This window comes from Sapajus apella, unplaced genomic scaffold (assembly GCF_009761245.1).
Source record: "Sapajus apella isolate SASKATOON/1434 unplaced genomic scaffold, GSC_monkey_1.0 scaffold37, whole genome shotgun sequence".
Classification (NCBI taxonomy): domain Eukaryota; kingdom Metazoa; phylum Chordata; class Mammalia; order Primates; family Cebidae; genus Sapajus; species Sapajus apella.
Genome location: NW_022436977.1, coordinates 22,654,790 through 22,678,151, shown reverse-complemented (window position 1 = coordinate 22,678,151; position 23,362 = coordinate 22,654,790). Strand labels below are relative to the sequence as shown.

The window sequence follows — 23,362 nt, the reverse complement described above, 5'->3', positions numbered from 1 at the left end:
CCTCATTATACAGAAAGGAAACTAAGGCCAGGGAGGTGGAGAGGCCACGTGCCAAAAATCATGAAGTAAGTTAAGAGAGCTGAGACAGGAACCCTGTTTGTCTGATTCTGGGCCCAGTGTTCCTTCCACTATATGACACAGCCCTGATACTGTCCCCCAGTGTACCACCCCTAATTGATAACATGGTCATTTCATGTTAGCAGAATAAACCGAAGAGTCCAAGAACCTCTGGTTGTTTGCAGATGGTCGCCAGAGAACCATGATGACAAAGAGGATCATGGAGAACAGCAAGCGCCAGATGGCATCATCTACCCACAGCTCTCGCCAGTCCTACAATATGGGGGAGAAGTACATTTATACACGTTATCTAAACCCTTTGTTCATAAAGCCTTTGGCATAGAACAAAAGTCACTTATTTGTCCATTCAAGTTATATTTAGTAAGAGCCTGCTATTTGCTTAGTACTGTGGTACGTGTGGGAAAACAAAGTGAACAAATGTAGTTTTTGCCCTTGTAGTTCTTACTGTTTTTCTTTTTTTTTTTTTAAAAAGGCATCAGTGGAACAGAGTATCTGTCAAAGCTCTGTCATCAGCCTGAGAAGCTTTAAGAAAGGGTTTTATGCAGGGTTAGAGAAACTTACATTAGGTTGGTATAAGTTATAATTTTCATTTTCATTTATTTATTTATTTTTAACAAAATAGAGCCTTAGCTGCTTCTAAAGAAATCCTATTGGCCACAGTCTTTGAGCTCAGATCTTAAGGACATAGCTTCTATTCAGATTAGTATTATTTCTACAAATGGTACTTAATATTTAGTACTCTGGACTTCTTAAAATTTTTAGTTAAGACTGGGTTATAGCATACTATAGTTATAACTTACAAAATTCTCTCCCAATATTGGGAGAACACAGATGAAACAAACAAAAAACTACTATAATACCAAGCACCATGATAGTGCAGAATATTTAGGAGTAAGGAAGTATTATGACTCTCAGAGTAGAGACCTAGCCCTAATTTTTTATAAGGTATATATAACTTAAAAGAACCTTACCACTGTCATCAACATCATCAGTTGTTTATAAGACAGTACATTATTCATAAATGTGCTTATAACTCACCGACTGACATGTCACTATTCTGAACTTCATGGTTGTCCAGATGATAAACACAATAGATGCTAACAGTAAATGAAAAACCAGGTCAGAGGATGAATGCCAGTTTACATCCCCAATTACATTCCCCCATTTCTGGTTAAGTGGAATCCCACACACCCCAAATCCCCAAATACATCACAATTCTAACAGTTATTTTAACAAACGTATTCAATACAAATTTACTGTATACCTACTATCAGCAAGGCTCATGATACATACTCTGGTCAATCCTTTCTGTATTTAAAGAATAATTTGGTAATAATTTTATTTGCCATCTGGCTACATCAGTAACCATCATGGCTGGAAAATAAGGTATTGGAAATATAGCTCTTTCCAGCATTATCAATATAATTTTTTTCCTTTTATCCTTAGTATAGTAATGCTAATTTTTCTTTGGGTGGTCAGATGAAAAAAAAAGATTGCTAAAATGACTGTAATATAAACAGAAGAGCTAGTTCCAATCAGAGATCAGATCTCACTATTCCTGGTACAAGGGCGATGAGGTAGGTAAATTAGCCTAGTTAGGTTACAGTCCACCTAATGTCAATTTTTGACATATGCTTGCTGACATACATAATGCACTATAATAGCAATGCACTCTACTCTAAAATTCTACATCTATTTAATAAAACTAAATAAACATGTGGTAATGTCTTCTAAAAGAAGCACTCTCCAGCACTTAAGCTAACTAACCTCAAGAAAAAGAATGCCTCAAAAAAGAATGCGAATAGAAGAGGGATAAATGAAGAGCTGAAATGTGAGGTTCAGGTATTGTACACAAAATAAATGGTTCTTAACTTTTTAAAAACCATAGATCCTTCTGAGAATCTGAAAAGAGCTAAGAGCCCTTTTCCCAAGTGAAATATACAAAACTTTCTATGCCCACCCATGGTCTTTCAGGTTAAGAATCTCCATTCTAAACAGATCACATCTGAACTCCAAGAAGAAAAGTCGTAGACTTACCTGCCACTGCCAAGATAAGCGTGTTGGTGAAATGCCGATACAAAGAGAGTTTTACAATGTTCCTCCGAAGTTTTAACAGCTTCATTGTTTGAGTCAGGCTAATAAATATGTGTTTGCAGGTCAAGGAATTCAACATTCAGGAAAAAAACAAAAAGCTAGCCAATTAGTCTTCAGGTTTCTTTGAGGATCTGGGGTCATCCTAATAAACTTACAGATCTCTCAGAGGCCTTACAGCTCTCTTATTCTCACTTAATCTCACAAAGACCTCAAGATTAATAAGAAAGTCATCATTTTCTTTGCTTTTCCTTTTTTTTTTTTTAAGTTTTGTGTGAAACAGGGTCTTGCTCTGTTGCCCGGACTGGAGTTCAGTGGCATAATCACAGCTCACTGCAGCCTTGACTACCAAGACTGAAGTGATCCTCCTACTTCAGCCTCACAAGCAACAGGAACTACAGGCATGCGCCACCATGCCTGGCTAATTTTTTATTTTTTTTGTAGAGATGGGGTCTCATTATGTTGCTCAGGCTGGACTTGAACTCCTGGCCTCAACTGATCCTCCTGCCTTTGCCTCCCAAAGCACTGGCACTACAGTCGTGAGTCACCATGCCTGGCCGAAGGTCATCATTTTCAGTAAGACATTAAAGAGAAGACAGAGCCAGGATAAAGTAAGAATGTACAAAATCACAAGATAAAAAATATATTAAAAAGAGAAAGGAAGGGGCTTTCTACAGAAACAAAAAAGACAGAAAATAAATAGAAAGGTAAATGGTAGAAGATAAAAGTGAACGTGAGTAATAGCCAAGGGACAAAGAGTTAGCATTGTCTTCTCTCTCCCTTTAAGGTGGGTAGCTCTGTTCTCATCTAACCAGCGAATCTAGTTCAGGGTCATAATTAACACTTGTGCCTATAATCTCCCAGAGATCTACACACAGTCCCCTCATGACATCTTAAGGAATCTGCCAGCAGTTGCCTACACTATCCTGAATTAAGAGGCCTTACAACTGGTTGAGAAGCCCATATGGTTTGATTCCAAAAGTAATGACTCTCCACTTCCAAAATATTATTCTCACATAGAAGTTGCTAGAGAAAAACAGGACAGGAATTGATGACTACAAAAATGGTTATCTGCTCTCACGTTCAATTTTTTTTCTTTCTTTTTGAGACAGGGTCTCACCGTCACCCAGGCTGGGGTACAGAGGCACAATCTTGGCTCACTGCAACCTCCACTTCCAGGGCTCAAGTGATTCTCCTGCCTCAGCCTCCTGAGTAGCTGGGACCAAAAGCACGGGCCACCATACCTGACTAATTTTTGTATTTTTTTGTAGAGATGGGGCTTTGCCTTGTTGCCCAAGCTCACCTCAAACTCCTGAGCTTGAAGCAATCTGCCCACCTCAGCCTCCCATAGTGCTAGAATTACAGGCATGAGCCACCGCGCTTGCCTCAATTTTCAGAATGTGGAGTACATATAAAAATAACGGATTAGGCACTTGATCGGCCTTATAGCTATTACCTAGTCATTCCCACCTCTCTCTTTACTTCTCTCAATGCTTGCAGAGGTTCACAAAACACTTGGAAAGATACTAATCTAGAAAAGCTTTGGCCATTTAGACCAAGGACACTTTAACTGAAAACTCTTATATGGCAACCCACTCAAATTCACAAAACAATTTTGTTCACATTCACAGTTTTCCAAGTCTCAATTTATCAAGTCGGTAATAACTGAAAACTGCAAACAGGATCAAATATATAAAAACCAAAACAAATGCAAAATAAGATAAAGTCCAAAAACTTGTATCCTTTAGCCATCAGGCCAAGTCCCTAATAAATACATTTAATTTTAAAGAGCAGGAGAGAAAGATTACTCAAATAGAAGCTTGTTTGTTATCTGCTGGTTGACTCTGCCTGTAAATGAATCAATTATTTATTCTGAAGGGTAGAAGTCTTCAAACAATTTCAGGTCAGCTTCTGAATGAGGGAACAAAACACTCATCCCATAAGGGTTAAAACCTGCTGAATCTGGGCCGGGCGCAGTGGCTCATGCCTATAATCCTAGCACTATGGGAGGCCCAGAAAGGCAGATCATGAAGTGAGGAGATCAAGATCATTCTGGCTAACACAGTGAAAACCGATTTCTACTAAAAATACAAATAATTAACCAGGCATGGCAGCATGTGCCTGTACTCCCAGCTACTCGGGAGGCTGAGGCAGGAGAATCGCCTGAACCCCGGAGGTGGAGGCTGCAGTAAGCCGAGATTGCACCACTGCACTCCAGCTTGGGTGACAGAGTGAGACTCCGTCTCAAAACCACAAAAAAAAAAAAAAAAAAAAAAAAGAAAAAGAAAAAGAAAAAGAAAAAGAAAAAAATCTGCTGAACCTACACAGAGTTTCAGAAGAATCAAAGCACCTTACGTAGTTCCTGAAATCAAATTTTAAGGACCAAGATCTTTTGATAAGTTCTAACGCATTTAATAACTGCTAGAGGCTAAAAGGAAGACCAGGATCAGCACAGCCAGTGATTCTAACACTAAATGGTTAGGTACACAACTAAAATCAAGGTGAAATGCTCATTTAAAAGAAAAAAGCTAAAAGATTTTATCTCGAGCTCGGTCCACAGTCATCAATTTCCAATTTGGTTTTAAAATTAAAAAAAAACAAAAAACAAAAAACAAAAAACAAAAAAACCTGCTTATGCGAACCCTCAGGTTGTTAAGATTTAGCATGCGCTATTCCCCACACTAAGGAGTAATCAACAAAACTGATAAAACTCTTTGCAGAAAGATCAATGGAAACCCATCTCCAAGGGGAGAAAACGGACCATCATCAAACAAGCCAACGAGAAGGATATCCACCAGCACAAGGCAGTGTCTAGGAAAGCCAAGGGGATAAAGGCCAAGGAAGCAAGATCAGTCTGGGCCTGCAGACAAAGAAAAAGAAGAGGTGAAAAACAGATGTCTAGAGAGGCACAGAGAAGAAACCACCACATGATTTTGCATTTACAGAATCACTGGAATGTTTTTACATCGAACTGAAAGAAAATAAAAAGAACACTTGGCACCTTATTATTCTTCCCTTCTTATAAACCATCACATAGACTATACAGCTATAAGCATTTCACATAAATTGCCAGTTACAATCTCAAAACAATGAAACATATTGCTAACTATCATAGAGTTTTTCATATATAAAGATCCATGTTAAGAAGTGACCGTATTCCACAAAAGTTTTAATGTTTATAAGCCCCATCCTGGTCTATCATTTCCTATTATTGTGGTTTTACCTACAAGTCTGAAAAGACTTTTCTCACGTTTAAAAAAAATTACTGCATCATATACAAATAATTATTTCCAAAACTGTAATATAATAAGAGTTTACAAATAAGAGCTCACCCCAAAATAAAATGTAAGGCAATTATCTGTCTCAAAAACTATGCTGCATGTTTCCAGAAGTTTATATAAAAGATGTTTTTTATATAACCCTAATTACCCAATCAATAGGCATTATTGAAAGGATATCCATAAAATAACACAGGCATCAATTGCTGAGAGGGCCAGGTTTACTATCAGAATCAAGGAATCAGAAAAATTCTATAGCAGCAGCAGAAGAAAGAAAATGAAATTGACAGAAGGTTAAAGTTGCTAAAAGTCTAAGAAAATTACATACAGAGGACAGTGTGATTCGAAAAGCAAATCTGCATCCACAAAGTGTTTTATTTAAGAGGCAATTTATTGCAAAACATGTTGAGCCCAGTTTTCTTGTGGGCAAAGCCAAGTTTACAGCATTTACAATCTTGAATCTAATAGGTTACTGTGGAGTCTGATTTATTTTTTTAAATAAGAAAATAATTGAAATGGCCTAGAGAAGCCTACTTCTTCTTCATATTAATCCAGTGCTAACAGAAATTTCTTTTCTTCTCTTTTTAAAGGAAGAGGTATCACTCTGTTGCCCGAGTGTAATGGCATAATCATGGCTCACTGCAGCCTGAGCTCAATCAATCCTTCCACCTGAGCCTCCCAAGTAGCTAGGACTACAGTTGCACACCACTGCTCCCAGGCATAAATTTCTTTATCACTTAGATATCAGTGCTTTGGTTTCCTTCCGTGGCAAATAGAATAATTATACAATTCTCCAAAACGGTGTGAAAGTTCACTAGCTGCCTTTTAAAGAAGTTTTGAAACTCATGAATGTCGACTAAGAAACAGTTACTTTAGATTAGATTAACCAGTGTGCATGACTACAAAGTCTGCCCTTATACAAGAATTCCAGTCTGTAATCCATCAATTAGAAAAAGAAGAAAAACAAAATGCAAGCCAACTGCTTAGGAGGAAGAACTAAAATGATTACCCATCCGTACACAGGTGGAAAAGCATTCACTCTGGATACACATTAAATTTACGAAGCTCTAATACGAAGATTAAAAATAAAACATGAACTATACATACACTTTGAAAATCAGATCCCAAAAGTGACTCACAGCAAACAGTAAAGAAGCCCACAGACATTTCCGATTCACACTGTCAAGATGTAAGCAATACAAATGAAGTGACCGTAGAAAAGGAGATTAAGCAGTACTAACCCCAGTAACTCTGAGGACCCCTTCCATGCCAGAGAACAAAAGATAGAGGGCACCTGCTACTACAACCTTATGAAGCGTGACTCCAAGGCGTGGCCTAAAGAGGAAGCAAAGAGATACTTGAGTTCATATGGAACAAAGCCCAAAACAAGTTAAGTAACAGGAACTCGTGTTAATTAATACAGGCCAACAATTTAAAGCAATAAAGAACATGCTCTTAATTCACCTAACAGAAAAAAACTCCTAAGACTATATGGTCTTAAAACAAGATAGGAAACACTGTAACTTAAGATCTGGTGTCCGGTTACCACATTTAAAAAAAACTTTCCTTAGAGAATTTTGAAACATATTCACATATAATGCGCCCTTATAAACCTTTGACCGAGGCCCAAAAACTATCAACTTGTGGCCAATTCTGTCCCATGCATACCTCTTCCACTTGTCTCCCTTTCATATTCTCTTGATGCAAATCCTAGACAGCATTATCTTTGACATATTTCAGTATGTGTTTTTAATAAATGAGGACCTTCTTTTTCTTTAGTATTTCAATGGCTACAAAAGAACCTTTCTTTTTTTGCCCCCCTAAAGAAACAGGGTCTCATTCTGTCGCCCAGGATAAGTGCAGTGGCCCAGTCACAGCTCACTGCAGCCTTGAACTCCTGGGCTCAAGCGACTCTCCCACTTCAGCCTCCTGAGTAGCTGGTGACTACAGGCATGTCCCACTATATCAGGCTATTTTTTTTTTAATGTTTTGTAGAGACAAGGTCTCACTATGTTGTCCAGGCTGGTCTAGAACTCTGAGGCTCAAGCGATCCTCTTGCCTTGGCCTCCCCAAGGGCAGGGATTACAGGATGAGCCACTGTTCCCAGCCCACAAATGAAACTTTTAAAAAACATACCCAAAATACCACTATCAAATCTAAACACTCTAACAATTCCTTAATATAATCAAATATCCTATTTGATTATACATTAAACAGTGTATTTGCAAGCTCAAAACCTAACATTTGAAAAGTTTTCTGAGCAACTTCTGTTTGATGGAGAAAAAGCCTTAGATTCTTGAGATTCAAAATTCTACACAACCAGAATTCACATTTTAACAAAATCCTTAGGTGATTCCTTAGTGTAGTTTAAGATGGGCTGCCTTAAATCATGTCTGCATAGGCCTTACCAATATTTGTTCTTAGATTTTTTGTTATACACTAGGAAAAACTCCATATGAGCAGGGAATTTTCTCCGCATTCATCTTGGAAACCTAGAATATTTCCTGGCATATAGGAAGCACTCAAATAATTGTTAAATAAATATGTTTTAAGAATTAAAATTCCCACTGGGTGAGGTGGTTCACACCTGTAATCCCAGCACTTTGGGAGGCCAAGGCGGGTGGATCATGTGAAATCTAGTCTCTATTAAAAATACAAAAATCAGCCGGGTGTGGTGGCGGGCACCTGTAATCACAGTAACCCCAGCTACTGGGGAGGCTAAGGCAGGAGAATCACTTGAACCCAGGAGGCAGAGGTTGCGGTGAGCCAGGACCACACCATTGCACTCCAGTGTGGGAAACAGAGCGAGACTCTGTCTCAAAAAAAAAAAAAAAAGAATTGAAATTTCCCATACCTCTAATCTCATTTAAAGCAAAACTCCTTTAAATGACTAAACAAACTTAAAACAACTAAACTTAATCCTACTTAAAACACTTAAAGCACGACTTAATCCCACTTAAAGCAAAAATCCTTGAAATAACTCTCTATACAATTATTCTAATTCCTCTCTTCTTTATTCTCTGTGGAACTCTCCTCAGTTGGGTTTTTGTCCCTATCACTTCACCAAAACTATTCCTGTGATGGTCACTATGAACCTCTGTGTAGTTAGACTCAATGGTCAATTCTCACTTGATCTATCAGGATCACCTGACACAATCATTTCCTCCTTGAAACACATTCTTCAGTTTTATACCCACCTCACTGGTCACTTCTTAATTTCCTGGGCTAACTCTACGTCATCTTACAGACTTCTAAATATTAAATATTCAAGGGCCTAGTCCTTGGACCTCTTCTCTATATATATTCACCTCTTTGGTGACCAAATCCAGTCTCATGACTTTATTTTATTTATTTATTTACTTTTTGAAGACAGAGTCTCACTCTGTCACCCAGGCTAGGGTGCAATTAGGGTGATCTCGGCTCACTGCAACCTTCTACCTCACAGGTTCAAGCGATTCTCCTGCTTCAGCCTCCTGAGTAGCTGGGACTACAGGCGCACACCACCATACCTGGCTAATTTTTTGTATTTTAGTAGAGATGGGGTTTCACCATGTTGTCCAGGCTGGTCCTAAACTCCTGACCTCAGGAAATCTGTCTACCTCGGCCTCCCAAAGTCCTAGGATTATAGGCGTGAGCCACCGCGCCCAGCCCTCACCATTGTAAATAATATCTGCATCTTCCTGACTCCCAAACTTTTATCTCTGTCCCAACATCTTCCCTTTGTTTTCCCTACTCAGTTATCTAACTGAACTCCAATCTTGCCCCTGCTCCACAGTCATGTCACCTAAGGTCTTCCTGAACTCAGTAAGTTTTCATTTCTTTTTTTTTTTTTTTTGAGACGGAGTCTTGCTCTTGTTACCCAGGCTGGAGTGCAATGGCGCAATCTCAGCTCACCGCAACCTCCGTCTCCTGGGTTCAGGCAATTCTCCTGCCTCAGCCTCCTGAGTAGCTGGGATTACAGGCACGCGCCACCATGCCCAGCTAATTTTTTGTATTTTTAGTAGAGATGGGGTTTCACTATGTTGACCAGGATGGTCTCGATCTCTTGACCTCGTGATCCACCCGCCTCGGCCTCCCAAAGTGCTGGGATTACAGGCTTGAGCCACCGCACCCGGCCGTAAGTTTTCATTTCTAACCTGCCATTTGATCAGACCAAAACAGTTCGGATCATCCTTAATTCCTCCTCTCTTTCACATCACACATCTGATCCATTAGCAAATTCCATTGGTTTCACCTTCAAAATATACATAGGATCTGATCTCAACTCAGCACCTCTTCCCTTGGCTATACATAAGTTCCCTCACCTCCTTCAAGTCTCTGCTTAAATGTCATTCAGTGAAGCCCTCCTTGATTACCGTATGTACAACTGCAAGCTCTAGCTCCTGCATTACCTACTCCACTGCACGTTTCACTGACATATTAAAATATTTTACTCACTTATTTCAATTTTGTCTTTGTCCCCTCCCTCCACAAATGTAAACTCAAAGTCTGCTGTTTACTTGCAATATCCTCAGGGCCTGGAACAATGTCTTGAAGAATGCCTATAGAAGACACTCAATAAAAATAAAATTTTTTGGATAGAAAAATATTTTCAGACAGTAACCACAAGGATGTGTTTCCCATAAAAACTCTGATTTGCAAAAAATATTATGGAAGTATAAAGTCTCTAGGTTTACTATAAAAGTCTGGTGTTGCAATCCCATTTGTTATAAGTTTTCCTACAGATGCTCCTCCTAGGAAGTGAAATGAAATACTAACAGTTTCCCAACATTTACAACACTACAAAATTTCAGATAACTTTCTGTTTCAGAATTATTTATCAACTCTTTCAGAACCACTACACCGGGAACATCCAATACTGTTTTAATTTAATCAGCACTTTAATTTGCTCTTCCATACAGGAAGTTAATACTTACTTGACAATGCCATATCCCAGACTGACTATGATGACCAGGGTTCGAGCCAGTGAGCGTTTCACTGCTGAAAGCAGCTCTGCAAGGATCAAAGCACCTTGGACTATGAAAAAAAGAAGAGAAATGGCACCATAATGTAGGTTTGGCAACAGGCAAGATGCCAATACCAGACTGCTGATTTCTACACTCTTCAGAATAAGCACTGGTATTAGTCCTAAAAAAGTGGAATACCTCTTCTGCAGTTTTTACAGTATACAAGTTGATACCACTTACAAACTCACTCATGAGTGGTATCAGCTTGTATACTGTATTACAATCTGGATGTGCTCAACTCAGCTCCCTCCCCAACTTGCCCCTAAATTCACTAAACCTTTAACAGAATACCTCATCCTTTATAAACAGTTTGTAGCATCAAAACAATTTCCTCCATTTTTAAAAACTGAAATACAGCTACACATAGAAAGGCAAAAACCACACTCAGGTACACACCTGATGACACGTATAGTTTAACTCATTTTCAAGACCTTTCAAAGACCAGGGAAAATCTAATCAGTTTATCTCACAATAATATTTATAACTAAATTAAATGGTCTGACAAGAAAAAAACTGAAGCAATCACAAAAAACTACAGTATAAAACAAGTTCTGTCAGTACCAGTTCACCTTACTAAACCATAAGCACTTTCCCATTTTCTTGATATGACAATATTTTATCAATTAGATGCACTTTCCCACCACATTTTGAGATCTTTGAAAGCAAGGTATGTCTTACAGTCAATGACATCTTACAATTAAATTGGCATGGTTTACTTACTTTCTTAGATGTATAATAGTGCCTTAGAAATCAATGGAAATTGAGATTTGATGATGTTAATTAACAATCGCTCCCAATAAGGCCACTACTTTTGTGACTTTTGTGTGCATATTGCAGCAAAATTAGTCTTACATCACTGAACTCATAAGATTAAAAAAAAAGTCAGACTCATAGTGATTCTGCTTAAGTTACTGTAACAATTAAGTAACTGAAAAGTTAGACCTATTTAGTGACTGCTGACCTTAGGAATATTTTCACACATCTCACCTTCCAACCACAAACATTTTTTGGTTACTTACCAGATTCTCCTTTGTATCGGATATTCTGAAATTCTGCATAGAAGACAGCTTTCTCAAGCATTCCCAGAAAGATGACAGCTCCAATCCAAAACTGAATTCTCAGGAGATCTCTCCAGTAGCAGGCAGACCATGCCAGCCACAGAACACCAAACAGGACATATACAATACACATCACCATGAAAAACTGTTATCAAATTGGGTGAAAGATAAAAAGGAGGATTAGGGCCAAGAGCCAAGTCTATAGATTTAGAATCAATATATACTCTATTTTTTTTTTTTAAAGAGATGGGGTCTTGCTGTGTTGCCCAGGATAGTCTTGAACTTGTGGGCTCAAGGAATCCTCCCACCTCTGTTCCCCAAAGTGTTGGGGTTACAGGTGTTAAGTCACCGTACGTGTCCTGAATCAATATATAGTCTTAACAAGTCACAAAAATATATATTCTACCTTCTAGTTAAAAAATAATTATTCCGGCCAGGTGTGGTTGATCATGCCTGTAATCCAGCACTGTGGGATGCTGAGGCCGGCAGATCACCTGAGGTCAAGACTTCAAGACTAGCCTGACCAACATGGAGATACCCCGCTTCTACTGAAAATACAATATTTGCCAGACGTGGTGGCCATGCCTGTAATCCAAGCTACTTCGGAGGCTGAGGCAGGAAATGCTTGAACCTAGGCGGTGGAGGTTGTGGTGAGCGGAGATGGTGCCATTGCACTCCAGCCTGGGCAACAAGAGCGAAACTCCATATCAAAAAAATAAATTAATTAAAATAATTACTCCTTTGGACTTTAATGCAAATATGAAAGAACTATCTTGAGTAGAGGAAGACAACATACGAACTTGTCCCCAAGAGCGAATGTTCTCATATATATATAACACAGGCATGCCATATAGAAGGTGCTCTTTATAATACATACACACACATATATATCATATATATACAGAGCACCCAGCCTGCTCTCCTATATTAAAAGAGCTTTTTCTGGTCAGGCGTGGTAATTCATGCCTGTAATAGTGCTTTGGGAAGCTGAGGCAGGAGGACTGCTTGAGGTCAGGAGTTCAAGGCCAGTCTGGGCAACGTAGCAAGACCCTGACCCTACAAAAAATAAAAATTAGGCCAGGTGTGGTGGCTCACACCTGTAATCCCAGCACTTTGGGAGGCAGAGGTGGGCAGATTACTTGAGGTCAGGAGTTCATGACCAGCCTGGTCAACATGGTGAAACACCATCTCTACTAAAAATACAAAGATTAGCTGGGTGTGGTGGCGTGCAACTGTAGTCCCAGCTACTCGGGAGGCTGAGACAGGAGAATTGCTTGAACCCTGGAAATGAAGGTTGCAGTGAGCCGAGATCTCACCATTACACTCCAGCCTGAGTGACAGCATGAGACTCTGTCTCAAAAAATAAAAACAAAAAAATAAAATAAAATAAAATAAAAATTAACCAGGCATAGTGGCACATGCCTGTTGTCCTAGCTGCTCAGGAGGCTGAGATGGAGGACAGCTTGAGCCTGGAGTTTAAGGCCGCAGTGAGCCATTATCATGCCAATGCACTCTAGCCTGGGAGACGGAGTGAGACTCTCTCTCTCTCTCTTTTTTTTTTTTTGAGATGGAATCTTGCTCTGTCGCCCAGGCTGGAGGGCAACAGCGCGATCTAGGCTCACTGCGACCTCTGTCTCCCAGGTTCAAGCAACTCTCTTGCTTTAGCCTCCCAAGTGGCTGGGATTACAGGTGCACGCCACCATGCCCAGCTAATTTTTGTATTTTTAGTAGAGATGGGATTTCACCATGTTGGCCAGGATGGTGGTCTTGATGTCCTGACCTCAAGATCCACCCACCTCAGCCTCCCAAAGTGCTGGGAATACAGGTGTGAGCCACTGCATCGAGACACTTTTTTTTTTAAAGAAGGAGCTATTTCAGCTCACAATCTAAAATTAAATAGATGAAGACAACGCTGAAGAAGAAAAATGGCATGATCATTAGGATACATCCAGAGGCAAGGAAACACAACAAAATAGCAAAACTATTAAAAGGGAAAGGAAGAAGAGAATAATCATGAACAAAGGAAATCAAAAATACATTAAGGATATTATTCTCAGACACAGATATGCATACATGCACACACATACATGCACACACACACACACACACACACCCCCACCCAAAGAGAAGGGAGCTTCACCATTTAGTTAATTTTTTGTTGTTAAGACAGTTTCACTCTGTTGCCCAGGCTAAAGTACAGTGGCACAATCTCAGCTCACTGTAACCTCCGCCTTCCAAGTTCAAGCAATTTTCCTGCTTCAGCCTCCCGAATAGCTGGGGCTACAGGTGTGTGCCACCACATCTAGCTAATTTTTGTATTTTTAGTAGAGACAATGTTGGCCAGGGTGGTCTGGACTCCTGACCTCAACTGATCTGCGGGCCTCAGCTTCCCAAAGTGCTGGGATTAAAGGCGTGAACCACGGCACCCAGCCTCATTTAGTTAATCAAAGTGGGATCAGAAACGATAGAGTTGTAGTAAAAAGTACCCTGTTATGGGTCCTAGAGAGAATGTGAGATGATCTTTGAGGTATTTCCAGGTCATTATACCCCTTCATTATACAGATAAGAAAATGAGGCATATAAAGGTATACTGACTCTCTCAAAGTCCCAGTCTAAAAAGAAAGAAGTCTACAACCACAAGCAACATTTTCTGAATTGCATAGGAACAATTTGTTAAAAAAGAATACTGCCACAAAACATGGGACAACCTTTTAAGCTAAAATCATTCAATACTGAGGTTAAAGAACATAAAATCACTTACAATCATCAAGGGATAGTCTTCAAGCGTGAGGTATTCATAGGGACCTTTCACTTCAACAGTCACTGCCAAATACAGTACTCAGAATTAATTTATAGGATGCAGAAATTAAACAAAAACATTGCCTAATATTTGTATAATAAAATTAATAAGAATTTCATTGGGTAATTTCAATCCTGGTCAATATTACATTATATTTGTACAGCATTTGGAAAGTCATTAAGTGTTCTCATAGTTCATGCTGCGTCCTGCACAGGTTTCCATGCCTCCACTCTAGTCCGAAGTGGGAAAGCTCTTTTGTTTCCACACGCACATCCTTTAAAGACTAGATTGAATATTTCCACCACACAGCCTTCTCTGGCTGCCCATCTGGAACAACTCCACACATGCTCTAAATTCTAAACATATTTCATATATACTTTTCCTTACAACGCATCACTAAAATATGCTTTACAGGACTTTCTTTTTACATACTGCCATCTTTGTTTTTTATCCTTCCTCATCTGTATTTTCCTATTGCTTTACTATTTTTTCATGGACTTCAATTTTATGTGATCTTGCTACATTCATGTATCACTTTCAGAATGAAGGCATTGGGAAAAAAACTTAAAAATTTAAATTAACTCACATAAAAAAGATGCCATCCCTGATAAAGTAAGGTTGAAATACAGCTTCACAATCATGTAAGCTCGATCCTCATTCCAAAATAAAAATAACTCAGAAGTTCAGATGGAAGCAAAGTAACATCCAATAAACATAGAATTGAACTTCCTCAAAACCTGCTAGTTAAGATTTTTCAAATAATTTGTTAATAAAAACAAGGTGTTTAATAAGGCAGAAAAAGTAACAGTAATAACATAAATCTGAAAGACATATTTTCCTTACTATTGACTAATTTTAGGATTATCTGTAATTTAAAAAACTATTTTAAGATGGACTATTTTAATATTGTATTGATAAAATGATTTAGATAAATTCTAGGTATGATTAATAAATTAAACTCTGACTCATTTGAGCAGGGATCATCCCTAGAGGCAGACTAATAACTGCTGCCTCTGTACCACCATCGCAGAGTTTCGTAGTTACAATAGAGAAAATGTTTATTATCTGGCTCTTTAAGAAAAAAATCTGCTAGCCCCCGCTCTATGTTAAAATATACATTTACTAAGCACTTACTATTTGACAGGCCTATGGAAAACATAGCAAATAGAAATATGAGTAAGACATTTTCTGCCATCGAATGGGTAACCACCTTGTAGGGGAGAGGGAGTTGAAAAGCTACATAGAAAACTATTCCTCTCAGTCAGAATCAGAAGGATAAGTATGTATTTTCCAGAACAAAGTAAAAAGTCTTCTACATAGAGGAAATAACATGAACAAAACAGCTGTGAAAGTGTGTGGTATATCTAAAGAACAAATACAGTCTCAGACCGCACATAATACCATATGGTAGTAGTGTTTTGACATAAGGCAGCAAAAGATAAACTGGGACAATTTGTAAAGAGTTTTATAAACCTTGCGGCAAAATGTAGACATTTTATAGGCAATGGGGAGACATTAAAGGTTTCAATGAAGGGAAGAAAAATGATAAAATTGTATTAGAGCTTCTCCATTCCAAACAAAAGTTGGATAAGATATTTTTTAAATGAGAAAACAAGGTCAGGTGTGGTGACTTATGCCTATAATCCCAGCACTTTGGGAGGCCAAGGTGGGCAGATCACTTTAAGTCAGGGGTTCAAGACCAGCCTGGCCAACATGGTAAAACTAAAAATACAATCTATTAAATAAAAATTTAGTAGATTTAATAATTTAGTAGATAAATAAAAATTCAGTAGATTATAAAAATGCAATCTACTAAAAATACAAAAATTAGCTGGGCACAATGGTGCAGGCCTGTAATACCAGCTACCTGGGAGGCTGAGGCAGGAGAATCACTTGAACCCAGGAGGCAGAGGTTACAGTGAGCTGAGATCACACCACTGCACTCCAGCCTGGGGTGACAGAGTGAGACTCTAAAAAATAAAAAAAAAAAAAAGAAAAGAAAAGATAAAAAACAAAGAAAACAAAAAAAGGATACAAGCTCAAAAACAAGACAGATATTTCCAAGAATCAAAACAGAAACTAAGAACAGTGCTTGAAGCTGACTCCATGATCATGTTGGGCTCCTGTGCCAAAAGCAGGCTATGTTTGTTGGATGTGTAGTTCCTATGGGATCACCGAGGCTAGCAGATTTCAAACAAAAATAAGAGGGACCAGAGCCAGGTTGGATGCATGAAGAAGCTGAAGTAGGATGGAATATAGCTTCTTCTCTAACCTTGTCAAAGAAAGAAGGTTGAAAATGAACACTGGTAACTGTGACTTGATACTATGATCCATTAGAAAGTCATGGGCCTAAAGAGACAGGAGGATACACATGTATGAGTAAGGGGGAGAGGGGTGGGGAGGGAGGGGTGGGAAGGGGGAGGGGAAGAGAGAGAGAGAGAGAGGTGTGTGTGTGTGTGTGTGTGTGTGTGAAAGCCAAGTAGTGGTATCCCAGAAGTTCAACAATGATTTAATGTTAAACGACCAGTTAATTTAAAGTATGATATAAACTTATTAAATGAGAAAGCCCTTATGATCATTTAAATCAGTATAATTAAACTATTTAAATCAGTTTAATTAAACTATTTGATAAAGCTAAGTATTCATTCTTAAGTTTTTTTTTTTTTAAAAAAGGAAACTACTCTCATTAAAGTAGGAATAGAAAAGAACATCCTTAACCAAATAAAGAATATTTCATAAGTTTTACAGTAAACATAGTACTTAATGGTGAAATATACCAATACAGCCAGTAAAGTCAGAAGTGAGGTTAACGATGGCTGCCATCATTGTTTCCATTTGATATTCTGCTTAAGAAGGCAGGGTAGGAAAGGAAATTGCAAAGTACAAAGAAGAAACAAAGGGGAAGCCACAGGAAATAAGATCAGTCCTGCAAATTCGAGTTAAGAGAATCTGAGCTCTATGAACTAGGCAGCAACCTTGGAAAGGAGAACACTTAAATTCTTGAGACATTAAAAACTACCAATGTTAATTAATTTAAAATTTCCTGATCTTTGGCTTTCTGACCAAGTTTTGACAATTCTAGTTCAGAATACTGAAAATATGACACGAATTAAAAAATTTTAAAGCAGGAGTATCAAATGAAGGAAAATGAAATCTGATACCTGAAATAATGAAAAAGCATCTGTAAAGTGCAAGAATGACATAACCAGATAATAACATAACCATTACAAAAAAGCCCAAACTGAACTTACTGGTAAAAAGATTACGCGGTGAATTTTCTTTTGATGATTCTTTTGAGGATGAAATGCCAATATGTACAATAAAAATGTATGGCGCATCTTGCCAAGTTTGCAATGGTTCATGCATTGCCTAGAGAGGGAAAAGGATATCACATCTGCAAATCTTATGAATTAAGAACACAAATCAATAATAAAATATGCAAATTTTGCTCCACAATGTGCCCAGGAACATGGTAAAGTCCTTTTCTTTCATTCATTCAAAGAATAGGCACAAGAAACGAAACAAGCCTAGCACAAAAAGTAGGCTACATTATGAATTACTAAAAGGCAAGATACCACATATCTTATACACAAAAATCACATTTAACATATTTTTTTAATGAGGAAAACCGCAACTAAAATTACTAAATTTAATCTCTGTTTAAGCCACACTAGGATACCAGTTTGTGTTTTATGTAGACATCACAAAGTAATTTAAACAGAGAATTATTTAAATCACCTTACACAAAAATTAATGATGGTACCAATAAAATGAATGAAAATCACCAATTCCTGAATCTAATTCCCTTTGTTCAACATGCTTCCCAAGAACATCAGAATTTCGGCTAACATGGCGTCACATTTATATAAAAAATTTCACCTGGGGCTAGTCTATGTGGAAAGCCAGAGTCACTGCCTTCAAACTCAAGGAAGACAAATTAACAGTCTCCAAGACCTTGATTTTGAGGGGTAGTGACTCTTGCTTTCCACATAGACTACTCTTCACAAACACAAGACTAAGATACAATGATAAAGATTAACACAGAAAATAACTGGTTTCTTCTTCCTTGGAATTACAACTTCTTATCATCTGGTCTTATAAGGAGAAATGTTTATCCGGAGATCTCTGGGTAAGCTTCTATGATCTTTGAACCCCTCAAAATGAATAACTGATATTGTATATTTATGCATTCTCCTATGGAGCACAGTTCTTCTCAAATGGTTTAAATGTCCTATAATCAAGAAAAGGCTAACATAGTTCAAAAATTATATTTCATAATAAAAATCTATGTCAAACAAAGCAGATTAAACAATTCTCCAGGTATCCATTTACTAGGTTATCTTAGGAACTTAAGAACATAAATTCCTTCCTAATCATATATTGATTTATGTCTGCCAATACTCTCTGATGAGACTCAGGGGCAATTTGTGAGAAAACTTTACAGCTTCAAAGTTATGGGTAATCCATGTCCAATGAGTCTGAACTTACTCATCAACCTATAAAATGCTGGTGTAATTAGCTGCTCTATTATCATATATGTCTTAAAACCACCTCTTACAAATTCCAAAATAAACTGATCAATTCTAGCCGGGCGCGGTGGCTCAAGCCTGTAATCCCAGCACTTTGGGAGGCTGAGGCGGGTGGATCACGAGGTCAAGAGATCGAGACCATCCTGGTCAACATGGTGAAACCCCGTCTCTACTAAAAATACAAAAAATTAGCTGGGCATGGTGGCGCGTGCCTGTAATCCCAGCTACTCAGGAGATTGAGGCAGGAGAATTGCCTGAACCCAGGAGGCGGAGGTTGCGGTGAGCCGAGATCGCGCCATTGCACTCCAGCCTGGGTAACAAGAGCGAAACTCCGTCTCAAAAAAAATAAATAAATAAATAAATAAATAAACTGATCAATTCTCATATTCCAGGATTTGAGAAAGTTTAAATTTAACTCTGGAATGCAGAGATTCTGACCCTGTAAAAATAATATTTATATGCTAGACACTCTGTTAAGCATGTAACATTTATTACTTTTTTTTTTTTTTTTTTTTGGAGATAGTGTCTCGCTGCATCGCCTAAGCTGGAGTGCAGCTGTACCATCTCAGCTCACTGCAACCTCTGCCTCCCAGGTTCAGGCAATTCTCCTGCCTCAGCCTCCTAAGTAGCTGGGATTATAGGTGCATGCCACCATACCCAGCTAATTTTTTTTTTTGTATGTTTAGTAGAGACGGGGTTTTGCCACATTGGCCAGCCTGGTTTCAAAGTCCTGATCCACCCACCTTGGCCTCCCAAAGTGCTGGGATTACAGATATGTACGTATTATTAATTCCTTTGTAAACTAAGGTAAATTTCACAGAACATAAAATTCACAATTTTAATGCATATAAATCAATAGTACGTGGTATAAGCACAATGATGTGCAAATATTACCTCTATGTAGTTCTAAAACATTTTCATCATCCTAAGAAGACCCTGTACTCATTAAGCAGCAGCTCCCCATTTCTCCTTCCTCTCACCACTTGCAACTAATTTACTTCCTGTCTCCATGGAGTTGTCTATTATGGTAACTTCATATAAATGCACCCGGCTTCTCTCACTTAACATAATGTTTTCAGAGTTCATCTATATTGCTGTATGTATAAGTACTTCACTTTTATAGATGAACGATATTCCATTTTATGGACATACAACATTTTACTTTTTCATTCCTGCTTGTAATTTGAGATTTGTGAGCTTCTCAAGCTTTCTGAAATTCATGCTTCCATCATATATGGGAAGTTTCTGGGCATTATTCCTTTAAATCAAGTATTCTTTCCATACCTTTCTCTCTCTCTCTTCTCCCTCTGATGAATTACTTTATGTGGATGTTGATATACTTGAGGGTGTCCCATAGGTCTCTTCAGGCTCATCTTAATTCTTTTTATCATTTCTATCTCTATGTTCTCCTGGTTTCCTTTAGGTTCTTCACCCATGCTTTTTTTTTTTTTTAAATTTTTAGCTCTTTGAGTATATTCAAGACACTTCATTTAATATCTTTGGTCTGGTAAGTCTAATGTTGAGGTTTCCTCAGAAGCATTTTTTTAAATCCTGTAAATATGCCATACTTTCTTGTTTCTGTGCATGCCTTGTAATTTTTCACTGAAAACTGAATGTTATAAAGTGGCAATTCTGGCAACCAGAGTCTGCCCCCTCCTTGGGGTTTGTTAGCTGCTAATAATAATATGGATTATGGCTCTTCTGCTTAGCGACTTTTGTAAACCATTTTTGAAAAGTCTGTATTCTTTGACCTGTGTGGCTACTGGAATCTATCTTCCTTCAGTGGTCAGCTAGTGTTTTGACAAAGATTACTTGAACACCAAGAGCCAAAGTCAAAAAAGAACAGAGTATTCTCCTAGTCCTTGTACCCTAAGGCAATCCTTCAATACTTAACTGGGCCAATTAAAGCCCTTCCTTAGTCTTCACTTTCTGCTTATACAGAGCCCAAGGTCAGCCAGAATGAAAGCTTAGGGTCATCTCTGATCACCTGCCCAGTCCTGAGAATGTATACGGCTGTCTTCATACTTCAATATACACAGGAGCTTTAAAAATCCTGTTCTCTCACAAATCTCCTTTCTGGACCTTTTCCTTCTCATGCTTGACAATCTCTCTACTGCTTATCCCCACTCTTATCCCCTTCCCTATGCAGACAATACTTTTGCCTTCAAATGCTTTCGGGAAACACAACCCAGCAAGCCACTCCAGCCCCTGGAACACTAAGTTGGGCAAAATAAAGGCAGAGGAACTCGCACAGGTCCTTCAGGCAGTCTCCAGACAGATGAAAACACACAACAGCAAGTCTTTAAGAAAAAGGTCTATATTAGTTCCCCTGGCACTAGCAACCTGCACCATGACCACAGGTTGCCATCCTCCTACTTCTGAACTGGGAAAGGGGGAATGGTAAACAAGTTAAAACATCACAGCACTTTCTTAATGTAATATAGTGCTTCCTCCTTTGTTGAACTTTTTCCTTAAGTTTTGCGTAGATTTCAAAGTTCTGTGAAAGTTGAATGTGACCGTTTTTGTCAGCTTACTAGTTGCTTTTGTGGAGGTATGGAGACCTGGACTTCACTACTCCACAATTCTTAGTAATATCATTCCTATTACCTCCATTTTATTATGTAAGAAACAGACAAAATAATATTTCTCTGGGTCAAGGGAAATATTAAGTTGTGAAATTGGGATTTCAAAATCTAGAACATCTGACCCCAGGGCCTGGGCTCTTAACTACCATCTCAACTATGAATTATTTCCTTCCCCATAACAGAACTATTTTTTTTCCTTTTTGTCCCCCCTTTTCACGGTCTACTGTTAGCCTGTGAACAGAATTATTTTTAAAGCACTGTCTTCATGGTATCATCTCAAAATTGTTAAGTCCCCTTCAACAGAACTTTTTAACCCATGAGTAAGATAGCTACAAGTCACAATCCATTAACTGATGCTCTCAGAGAGACAGACTACAAGAGTAGTTTTGTTCCAAATACATTCTATTTTTGTTTAAGCACTGCATTGTCAAAATTGCAATGGTTACAAAATTAAACATACTCTTACCATACAATCTAGCAATAGTGCTCCTCGATAGTTACCCAAGAGAATTGAAAACTTATGTCCACATAGAAGCCTGGACATAAATGTTTACAACAGCTTTATTTATAACTGCTATAACACGAAAGCAATCAAGACATTTTTCAATAGATGAATGGATAAACTGTGATATATCCAAACAATGGAATATGATTCAGCACTAAAAAGAAATGAACTATTAAGCCACCAGAAGACATAGAGGAACCTTAAATGCATACTACTAAGTGAAAGAAGCCAATCTGAACAGGTGACATTGTTTTTAATTTTTTTTTATTTTTATTTTCTTTTTCCTTTTTCTTTTTACTTCTAGTAACACGACTGTGATTATATAGGCCACATATTTTTACAATTCCAAATTAGATGACATTCTGGAAAAGGCAAAACTATGAAGACAGTAAAAAAGATCAGTGATTGCCAGGAGTTTAGGGGGAAGCAAGAGATGAAAAGGCAAAGCCCAGAGGTCTTTTAGGCACTAAAACTATCCTGTATGATACTATAAAGGTGAAGATGTCTTTATACATTTATCAAAATTCATATAATGCCCAACACAGAGTGAACCTTAATGTAAGCTACAGACTGGCTGATAATGCCATGTCAATGTGGTTCATCAGTTGTGACACTACACCACAGTGGTGCAGTATGTTGATAATTGGGGGGCTAAGTGTACAGGTATAGAGGGGGCATGCTGAAACAGAGTCTTGCTCTATTGCTTAGGCTGGAGTATAGTGGCATGATCATGGCTTACTGCAGCCTTGATCTCTTGGGCTCAAGTGATCCTCCCAATTCAGCCTCCCCTGTAGCTATGACCATAGGCATGCACAACCACACTGGGTAACTTGGGTAACTTTTGTTTTTTGCTTTTTTTTTTTTTGAAACAAGTTTCACTCTTGTTGCCCAGACTGGAGTGCAATGGCACGATCTCAGCTCACCACAACTTCCACCGCCTGGGTTCAAGCCATTCTCCTGCCTCAGCCTCCCAAGTAGCTGGGATTTACGGGCATGCGCCACCACACCCGGGTAATTTTGTATTTTTGGTAGAGATGGGGTTTCTCATGTTGGTCAGGCTAGTCTCAAACTCTCAACTTTGGGTGATCTGCCCACCTTGGCCTCCCAATGTGCTGGGATTACAGGTATGAGCCACTGTACCCAGCCAACTTTTGGTTTTCGTAGACATAGGGTCTCAACATGTATTCCAGGCTGCTCTTGAACTCCTGGGTTGAAGTGATCCTAACACACTGGCCTCCCAAAGTGCTGGAATTATACGTATACTGGCCGGCCTCTCTGAACTTTTTACTCAATTTTGTTGTGAATATAAAATTGCTCTTAAAAATAAAGTCTATTAAGTTTTTAAAATTATAATTATAAATGTATCGCATTACTGCCTAAATCCAAAAAACTGAGTCAATCAAAACATTATTCTCTTTTATCCATCTTTCCT

General features: G+C 38.4%; 1 protein-coding gene across 11 annotated transcripts in view; it reads right to left on the bottom strand.

The window, feature by feature from the left end:
* The window catches only part of TMEM87A (transmembrane protein 87A), a 58,312-nt gene that overhangs the window by 15,424 nt on the left and 19,526 nt on the right, over positions 1-23,362 (bottom strand). For 5 of the 11 annotated variants that reach the window (XR_004274978.1, XM_032297852.1, XM_032297854.1 and 2 more), the window contains 9 exons: positions 17,563-17,680; positions 14,273-14,349; positions 11,473-11,656; positions 10,364-10,463; positions 6,689-6,782; positions 5,628-5,699; positions 2,116-2,224; positions 1,117-1,175; positions 227-330 (listed from right to left, as the gene is read on the bottom strand). Coding sequence is in view for 10 of the 11 variants with exons in the window: in XM_032297852.1 (XP_032153743.1) it covers positions 227-330; positions 1,117-1,175; positions 2,116-2,224; positions 5,628-5,699; positions 6,689-6,782; positions 10,364-10,463; positions 11,473-11,656; positions 14,273-14,349; positions 17,563-17,680 (917 nt within the window). In the remaining variant the exon portion in view is untranslated. Of the gene's footprint in view, positions 1-226; positions 331-1,116; positions 1,176-2,115; positions 2,225-4,960; positions 5,030-5,627; positions 5,700-6,688; positions 6,783-10,363; positions 10,464-11,472; positions 11,657-14,272; positions 14,350-17,562; positions 17,681-23,362 lie in introns of all 11 variants that reach the window. The other 6 variants (XM_032297860.1, XM_032297856.1, XM_032297861.1 and 3 more) reach the window with 3 other exon arrangements.